General features: G+C 35.7%; 2 protein-coding genes and 1 long non-coding RNA gene across 3 annotated transcripts; 2 read left to right on the forward strand and 1 right to left on the reverse strand.

The window, feature by feature from the left end:
- The first annotated feature begins 1364 nt into the window (after window positions 1–1364).
- LOC118755458 lies at window positions 1365–2213 on the forward strand. The gene is made up of 2 exons (XR_004995011.1): window positions 1365–1405; window positions 1462–2213. It is a non-coding gene; the product is annotated as an uncharacterized LOC118755458 (long non-coding RNA).
- Window positions 2214–5532: 3319 nt separating this feature from the next.
- On the forward strand, window positions 5533–6879 carry LOC118755459 (RNA-binding protein 7-like). The gene has a single exon (XM_036490289.1). The coding sequence runs from the start codon at window positions 5805–5807 to the stop codon at window positions 6546–6548; it is 744 nt and encodes a 247-aa protein (XP_036346182.1). The 5' UTR covers window positions 5533–5804; the 3' UTR covers window positions 6549–6879.
- A 351-nt stretch (window positions 6880–7230) lies between these two features.
- Window positions 7231–9270, reverse strand: LOC118755460. Its single transcript, XM_036490290.1, has one exon. It carries the CDS (start codon window positions 8858–8860, stop codon window positions 7361–7363), a length of 1500 nt encoding a protein of 499 aa, XP_036346183.1. The 5' UTR covers window positions 8861–9270; the 3' UTR covers window positions 7231–7360.
- Between the last annotated feature and the right edge of the window lie 634 nt (window positions 9271–9904).

Consider the following 9904-nt stretch of genomic DNA (forward strand, 5'->3'; position numbering starts at 1 on the left):
TTTTATACAAATTATGATAAGAAAAATTCAACGATTTTACATCAAAATTTGCATTTATGTAATCAAATTTCTACTACGCAGTGTTATGGCCTTTTTTTTATTGTCGGAAAACAACGCGTGCAGAAAACAACAACATACTACATGAAGTTGATCTGATTAAAAAGTTGAAAATTGTGATTGCGATTCGTTGAATTTTCCTTAATTTTGTTTAAAGTTTGAAACCTTGGTTTATAACAAAAAAATTTAGCTTGAAAAATATTGTGAAATTTAAAAAAGTAATGGTGTATGCAGACTTTTGCTGTTAAGTGTATCTACATACATAAATCTTAATTTAATATGGTATAAGAATGTACATACCTTTGTGTTCAAATTAAACAAAAATATAATAAAATGATTTGTAATATTTATTACAAAACTCGAAAGTTTATAAGTTTATAAATTATAATTTCTTGTATGGCAGTTATGTTTAACTAATGTGTGCGTTATGACTAACTAGTTCCCCATAACATGTTTTCACGTTATACCTAACTCGTTATGCATAACATTTTCTTTCGTTAGGCTTCAATAGTTACAAATAACGTTTCTTTACGTTATGCTTAACTAGTCACACATAACATTCTTTCACGTTATACCTAACTCGTTACACATAACATTTTATTTCGTTAGGCTTCACTAGTTACAAATAACGTTTCCTTACGTTAGGCTTAACTAGTCACTCATAACAAGCTTCCACGTTATGCCTAACTCGTTACACATAATATTTCCATACGTTACGCTTAACTTGTTATACATAACATGTTTCTTCAACATTTATAATGGGAGTAAAGAGCACAGGTATACGCTTCACATAATTTGGTTATACCTGCGTTAGAAAGAGACGAGAAATCACACGTACAGGAAACATCCTGTTAGATTTTTCATATCGCCCTTAGGAAATTAACGTAAACATTCTATGGGAGTATAACATGCATTTACGTTACAGCTCTGCGTTACATGATTGGTTATATAACGCGTAGTGTTCTTGTAGGGTATACAATGCTTACAAGTATGGAAAGCGCCATTTTGTTTGTTTACATTTGAAAACAGCTGAGATCACCTGATTTTCAATTCTCTCATTCTTCGCACAGAGTTACATTCAAGTTTCAGAAAAAACTTTAAAATGTAAATTGAGAAATATTTTAGAAAAATGTGTTTTTATTCATTTGAATTCAATAAAAAATAAATTAAAAATGCGTGCCAAGTCTTGCATTTCCAATAATAACGATAAATGTGTATGTTCCAGGCAATAATTTAAAATATTTGTGAAACTTATCGTTTTGCGCTAAAATACATCAATGTGTGTGAAATTCGTTGTCATTGCTTTTGTTTTGAACATCATATTCGTGCCTGCCGGTGGAAAAATTAGGTAAATTTGCATTTATTTTTAAGAAAACATATAATTTAATATATATTTCTTTCCAGAGCGACATACGGATAAGTAAGATGATCATCGTTTAAACAAATAGTTTATTTTCTTGTACAAGGAGCCGTGGCCCGAGCAGCGCAAATCGTGGCAGAGAATTATAAGTAATAAGGGAAATAATAGAGCGATAAGAAACTGGAGCTCGGGGAAAACTATAATTTACGTCTCTACGCAGCACGTACGCATGTGTGGGTGCATTTGCGATTGTGGCCTAAGCAGCGGCCCGAAAAACCTTACCAAACCTTTTTTTATTTTACGCTTACATCAACGTTATGCCACAATCACGTGCCGCCGCAGCTGCAGCTACTGGCAGAGGCCCACAGGCACTCGTAAAAATTGGCCACTATTTACTGGACGCAACACAAGGTAGCAGTAAAGATATTGGACCTCATGCATTAAATGTGAGTTTAAGCTCCAACTCGATTATCAGTACAAATTCTTGAGCTTAAGCTCACCCCTTTAGTGCAAAAATTGAGTCTGACCTTAGACTCATTTTTTATGCATGAGGCCCATTAAATCGCATAAATTGGTTGAAATGGTTGGAAGTGGACCAACAACTTGCTGCCTTCTCGTCAATTTGGTTACGTTGTGTTGACTAACTCCGGAGGCATTATGGATCTTGAGGAGGCCAGACGGTAACATTTGGGAGGCAAAATGCTAGGATTCTTGTTCTAAGCTGGGCACTGGGTATTCACACTTTTGTTAGTGTATTGAAGCTATTGCAGCTGGCAAGAGCAACATGTTTATATTATTTTTTACAAAAATAAAAAGATGAAAGCCATTTAAAGTAATGAGTGGAAGAAAATAAAGAATAAAGAAATTTGTATGATGAATATCGAGGAAAATCGTTTGCATCAAAATTTCTATTCAAATTTTTATTTGAATTATGACATCAACAGGGATGCTTTGAAACGTATCTTTTGAAGAGAAATTTTTATAATTCTTGTGATTATTGATATTTTCTAGAATTAAAAAAGCTAGTTCATATTAAAAAATATATTTAGACCATGATAAAAATATAGTAAGGTAGAACCGCTGAGAGTCACTTTTAAAATTCTTGACGTTTCCAAACAATTTAATTTTTAAATTTACTCACAAACTCACACACACATTTTCATTTTCAATCTCAAGCAACAACAATTTCGAACAATTTCATTTTTTTATTTTCATATTTATATGATTTTAAAATGTTTTCAAACTTCAAAAAAAAATCATGGCCGACAAATTGAGAGAACGGTTATACCTTGCTATTTTTTTATCATGATTTAGACTACAAGTATGTAATGTACGTTTATTACGAACTGAAACGATTTTAATGAGTATTCATAGCTTCATAGCAGTTACATCAAAATGCATATTTGACAAGAAAGAGTACAAGATTGCCCCGTCATAGTGGCGATGACATTTCTGTACAAAAAGTAAACAAAGCCGAATTGCATGTTAAAAGAAAATATCAGACCAGCCAATTTTCTCAATAATAAATTTTTCGATAGTAAGCGTGTTTTAATTGCGCTGAATTCTAAAAATATATGAGTTACAATGACAATTAATAAGGAAAATGTGAAAAAGCGGTGATTTTTCTGGAAGTATAAGTGAATTTCAGTACATTTAAAGTTTCTGATACGTCGTTAACTTTTAGATCAGAATTATCAAAATCGACAAATTCAAAGTAGGGGTTTTAAAATGCATTTTACATACAAACATATGTACCAGTTCAAGATGAAAAAAGAAACCAAAATTAGTAATTTTTTTATGAATGTAGTTAAAAAAAGTTCACAGAGGAAATGCCGGTAATCAATCTATCGGCAATCACATAAAATCTATGTAGGGAAATTTAGATGTCAACAGAATAATAACTACAATAAAAAGCACCACAGAAGTGTGAGAAGCAGGCAATTTTTCAATCTGAGCAAAAAATTCTTTAAATGCCGTTGTAAAAAGGTCAATACATTTCTTATAAAATAGTTTGATTTTTGATGGGTGGTATAACTCAGTGAAACGGTTATTAAAGAAAATAAAATTTTTAAAAGTAATAAATAGGAAAAAAATGAATTTAAATATTTTACCCAAATTCATAAAAAATTAAGAAATCGATTTTTTTATAAAAATGTCACTGTACAGAGCTATTTAAATCTATTTTATTTTTTATGAATAACGTCATTAGCATATACCGTTTTTATAAATGAATCTTGTAGCGTCGCGCTATATACATACATAGGTACATATATATATTTTGGCTGGTGAAATATGTACTTTTGCCAACTAATTAAAAAAGCGTATGATTCAATTTAACCACATTAAAAAAGTATTTAAATATTTTATGGCGCAACACAGCAACACTTTTTGTTTCACGAAACCCTTGAATACGAGGCTGTCATCTATTTCTTCTATTTCGACATTTCGCTATTTTACATTTCTTTCATTTAACGTCATTCGCATTGTCACATTTCTCAAATTCGTTTTTGCTTCGACATTCTGCTATTTCATAATTATTTCATTCTCATGTCATCCATCTTCCATTTCTTACCTTACATTGCCGTTGGCATCGTCGAACGTGCCTGTCAAACACTGCCGCCATCATGCTTTTCAGTTTGGCAGGCACGTCCGCTGTTTGGCAGGCACGTCCGTTGTTAGAAAGAGAATAGACAAAAAGGGGCATAGGATTCCATACTTGTAAGCATGATTCAATAATGAAAGGTTTTGTAAGAAAAACTTTCTCTCGCTCTAATTTTATCAATGACACTCCCACCCTACTCCTAAAAACAAAAACAGTGATATTTCTTTTCCAAATTTCTTTGCAAGTTTTAAGAACATTTTTAAATTGTTAGTAGTGAAATTTTTACTTTTTAAATTTGAAGAAATGTTTGTTCTGCATTCGCTGGCGCCAACAAGACAAAATGGGTGAGAATCGTTGGACTACAGAAATTCAATGTTAAGAAACGAAATTCCCTTAAATGCCGAAATGTATTTGTCGATATTCGTGGAGACCTCTTGATTCTGCCAAGTCGCTGTAAAGTAAAGCGTTCAATGAGCCAACGAAGGTATTTAGGTATTGTACTCCACGACACAATCCTGGTGTCTCCGAATGAGATTTTGACGCAATATAACATTGCCAAACCGCATCCATAGGCCCAATCGTCACACGACAGCTCGGTTTAGTCAATGGCGCGATGTAATTGCACACTTAAAAGGTGTACGCACGAGGCGAATGTTGGCTGGCGACCAACTTTATTGAAAGCGATTAGCTGAAAGTAGAATGCAAAATTGAACAATACAAACGCCTTTTTATGGCGAATATTTTAATATTTTTTTATATTTTGATATTTTTAGTCATTCAAATTTTTTTTCGTGCAACCCGGCGGGAGTTGAACGCAAAAGTTGCCTGAAAAATCGCCTCGTGCGAAAGCCCCATTACGCCACTTCTCATTTGACGATGTAGATCACGTTCCCTATCTCAGTCGTTCAGTAGCTGCGTGCTCTGAGTTCGTCCGGCACCAATCGCCAACTGCGGCTGTGCAAGCCAGTGTTGAATATTTTCCCCAGAACATAAAAAGTGCGACATCAAAGAATTCGAAACAATCGAGCCATAACCGCGAAAGAAACGTAAGCTCCAAATTTTTTTATTTGCCGTTTTTTTGTTTAATAAATATTGCATATTTTCCGCAAACAAATAGCTTCTTCATGTCCATCAACTGGCAAACAAATACAACAAAAAAAAGCTGAAAGTGGACCATCCATTCTCGAGTTATGCGCCATCTGACGTACGCAAGTTTGGTATAAACATAGAAATATTTATTTTTAATAACAATAGGGGGTTATATTCGATGTAACTAAGCTTGTTTAAATTAAATAATTAAATCAAATTCGTTTTTGTTTTAAAATACCACCATTCACTATTATCCACACGTTTTTATAGAATTTAGCTCCCATTTTAGGAAGTGTGATTGAATTCTTCCCCTTTTTCTTCTGCTTCCAAAAACCATCCCTGTGGGTGGGAGTGCCAAATTTTAGAAAAAAGCTACTTACAAAACCTTTAATAATTGAATCATGAGTATATATGATGGTTGGTTCATGCATACAAACTACATTCAACATCTATAAATTATTAATAGTATAAAAACCCTTAAAAGAAAGCACTGCAAGTGCAAAATTGGTGATGGCGCTGTAATTCTTAGAACGGGCCAAATAATTCTCTCCTACCAATAAGAGGGGAACGAGAGTAACTTAAACCCACAAAAAAAAAAAAAAAAACGCATTGGTTTGGTCGGGGAAATTCCTTTTAATTACTTTGATTTTGTTCCTCTCAGTAAAATCGACAAGTTATTTCAGTAATATTACAAAAATGTGGCAGGCGCAACAGATAGCAGCAATACAAATAGCAAATCAAATGCTTTATGCGATGTCGGCACCATCAAGCTACTCCTTGAGTCAGCGGCCGCCACATTTAGCACAACATGCTATGGAAGACAATGCTGCAGACACAGACGACGAGGATGATGAACAGTTACGCACGCTTTTTGTTGGCAATTTGGATGATCGAGTCACCGAAGATCTACTTTATGAGGTTTTCCTGCAAGCAGGGCCAGTCGAAGCGGTACGGATACCAAAAGACAATAGTGGCCGTCAACGTAGTTTTGGATTCGTTGTTTATTCACATCGTTGTACTCCGCCTTATGCTATCAGGTTATTTGCCGGGTTAGCGTTTTACAGGAAAATGGTAACAATTAAGCTTCAAGAAGATCCGAATGCATCCAATAAACGACGTTCACTGGCCACTGATTGCGAGCGATACACACCCCGCCCAGGTGATAATAATATGTTACGCAGTACGAGCTATCCAAGTTTTTATGATCCAAGTTTAAACGAAAACAATACCTCAACGCAATTTTCAAACCCGTTTCGGACAAATGCACCTGACTGGACAAAGGGTAACAGCGGTAGAGGTCGAGACAGAGGTGGCAGAGAACGCGAACGAGAAGTTGACAATGACCGCGGCGCAAGACATTCAAACTCGCACTCCCGTTCACATCCCTATAAACGTGATGAACGTCGGCAGCGTGATGAAAGTCAGCGTCAGCGCAGATAACAGAGGGTAGCCGATGGCGGCAAAGAAGTTGGTGCCATTGCAAATGATGGAAATTAAAGACATACCACAAATATTGTTAATGATAATCACAGGTAGGGGCAGTATACGTTGACATTCATTGCTCGCTGATATACATACATACACAACTTCCATCAACCAAAATAATTTGGATCCTTGGCCTAATTATAAGTGGCTTTTCAAAATATTATTTAAGAAATTTGGTATAATTTGAAATTGAATTGATACATGATTATAAATTAACTTTTATCTCTTGTAGAGTTTTAATTATAAAAGCAAATAAAATAAGAAATTTATGGCACATCAACTTTAATAATGTAATTATAGTCATTTAGTTCGTAAATTTATTTATTTGTATAGGTTTACTAAATAACTTTTATACTTACCGCCACGAACGACTATAAGAAGTAAAGAGGTGAATATAAAACGAAGAGTATCATTTATAACAGTTCATCTTTATTAAAACATAAATATGTATTTGCATGCATCCATTAAAACGATTATCTTATACATTTTAAATATATGTAATTTAAATTGCGATATTCATATTGATAACTTATATACTTGATTCATGTATATTACTTACATATGTATGTATATTCTAAAAACCTAAAACTGTAAATAAAATATTAACGTGTAATTACAATTGTCATCAAATCACAATTAATCTAATGTGCCAGTTAGCAATTCGATTTCAAAAAATCGTCAAAAAACTATTTAAATACACTTGTATGTACAAATTGGTTATATTACTTCAAAACTAATTTTAATATACGCTCTTATTCAGTAATTATTTAACGTATACTCTTCAACGTTTTCTCAACATTCCGATATGTACGCGTTGGTATCACTTCTATGACTAGATGGTTGTAGTTCGGATGATTGGAGAGCAGTCGAAATATTGACTTAGCGTAGCTGCGCGTTTCTAGGCTGCCCTCCAACAGTAAATTGGCGCTTGTGACAAAGAATTTATCACGATTTTCACGCTGCATCGTGTACACCTTATCACTGCCCAGACGCTCTACAAGACGATGCAAAAGTTTAGCAGCAGTCGTACGCACCAATGCATTCTGATGTAGTGCACCCTTTGTGGTGAGTATGTTAAGTACTTTTGTTGGCGTTAAATTATCACACATTGATACCAGGGCACGTGTCGCATCGGCACGCAGAAATCGATTTGTGTCAGCAGTACGATGCAGCAGCCCACATACCAAATCATCGCATTCCTGCTCCAGACACTTCGATTTGAGCGTGAAAAGTTCGGTGGCAGCCTGACATGCGGCGCGCGCTACTTGCGAGCGCAGATTACGCACCGATCGTGTCAGCTGTATGCAAACCATATGCATTTGATTTTCCAAATGCTCTGGGTGATGACGCATCATGCGCACCATAGTTTTAAGACCCAGCATGATAATTTCCCAGTTACTCGAGTCGAGCTGATCGAAAGTCTTTAGCAAGGCATCACGAGGTTTTTCGAAGCGCTGCAGTGTTGGTGGATAGAGCTCAGCTGGTGGCATTTTTACCGCTTGCTTTACTGGCGAAATGCGACGATGATTTTTCAAGAAGTGTGATGTTTTCGCCTTTTGCTTTAGCGGAGTATGCTGTGGTTTAATACGTATGGTGGTATTGAGTTGAGAGCTTGCTGCAGAACCTGATTCAGTGCTGGTGTTGTCGTAAATCAGCTCTTGCTTCGACGGTGGATGCTCGTATAGCGATTCCATGGATTTGATCATTGAATTGCGACGCGAAAGAATTTTTAACTCTGCTATTGTAGGTGATCGCGAACGTGTTTGCGATTGTGGACGTGAGCCGCTGGGTGTTTGCGATTGTGATGGCACGGTATTGCATTGGCATGCGGCATCATCCATTTTTGCAGCGACATGCGTATATTCATATTCGCTCTTTGATGTGCCATCTTTACTGTGTGCACTTTTCTCAAGTGCTTGCCCGTGAATATGACTTTCATGTCGTTCAGTATGCTGCTCATCCATAACTACAAAGCTGCTATCATCCTCTATGTCTTTTTCAATCAACAACGACTTTGCAGATTGTGCTCGTGACAACACGGTAGGCGTATCGCCAAGCTGAGTTTTAATGCTATCGCTTTTGCTTTGCAAACTGGCCAAGCTGCCGTTTTTCTGAAGCGGCGTATTATTGCCACTCAATGTGACTCTCGAAGTGGTTATGTCCTGAACATCTTCCAGCTGCAAGACGTCTGGGTCGCTTCTCCATTTCGTGGGAGATGGACTGGTGGATTCATTATCGCTACATACATTCTGTAGTGCTACATACATTCTGTAGAGCTGTTATCAGTTGTATCGTCTTGGTCTGCGCTGGCACTATTTCGTGAAGCCTTGTCGTTAAAATTGTCGAGTGTAACTGAATGCACAGATGCGGTTGATTTTTGTGAGTATGCTGCAGATTTGATTGAGTTTGGGGTTGCTTGTTTAGATTCGGCTGCGTTCTGTTGCTGTATTTCTGGGTTGCCTGTTGCTCCGCTCACTGTCGCATCTGGCTCGGCGGGAATCGCCTTGTTGCTGTAAAAATTCAGAAGATAAAAGTTTTTTTTTAGTACCAAATAAATTGTATGGTATTCGAGGATATGTGAAATTTGCGGAGTACAAGCGATGCGGAAGTTTAATGTCTGTCGATTTGTGTAAAACTATGTTCACATATCAATATTACCTCAATCAAAGCTCGTTTTTTAATCGCACCGTTCACACAGGTAAATCTCAGATTATTAGCCGTCAAATTTGTTGTGCTTGTTATTCTCACATCTCAAGGAAAAGTTATTTTTTTTTTCTCTGTGCCACCGTGATCACGTTTTTCTGCTATATTGAGCAATATAGATATATTTTAACTTAACATTTTATTAAAAAAAATACCTTTAGAACCCTCTTTTCCTTGCCAGCGTCCATTTTTGTTTACTTTTACATTTGCCATTTCTCCTCTTCTTCGCAAAAACAATCGATAAAACTAGGATGGACACCGAAAAGTTATCGGTTAAATCTGAGATTATTTTATAATTACAGATTAACAAGGGAGGAATTTTATATGGCTAATCTCTTTTTCTAATTACAGATTAGGAAGTTAAGCTCGAAAATGAAGATAATCTAACTCTGTATCTAATAGTTATGGAAACGCTTGTTTAGATATTTTGTAAGTTATAAAATTATGTCATTGATTTGAGTAAAAAAAATGTTGTATTTCAATTGCTGCCAGGAAAAGCGTAAACCCATATATGTAATACTCCTATATTGGCAGTAAGAGCTAGTACCGTCCGAAAACACTACAGTACAGATATATCAATAAACACGTACGAAAGAAAAGGAATACAT

Source organism: Rhagoletis pomonella, unplaced genomic scaffold (assembly GCF_013731165.1).
Source record: "Rhagoletis pomonella isolate Grant_MI unplaced genomic scaffold, Rhpom_1.0 Rhpom_scaffold_06320, whole genome shotgun sequence".
Lineage (NCBI taxonomy): Eukaryota > Metazoa > Arthropoda > Insecta > Diptera > Tephritidae > Rhagoletis > Rhagoletis pomonella.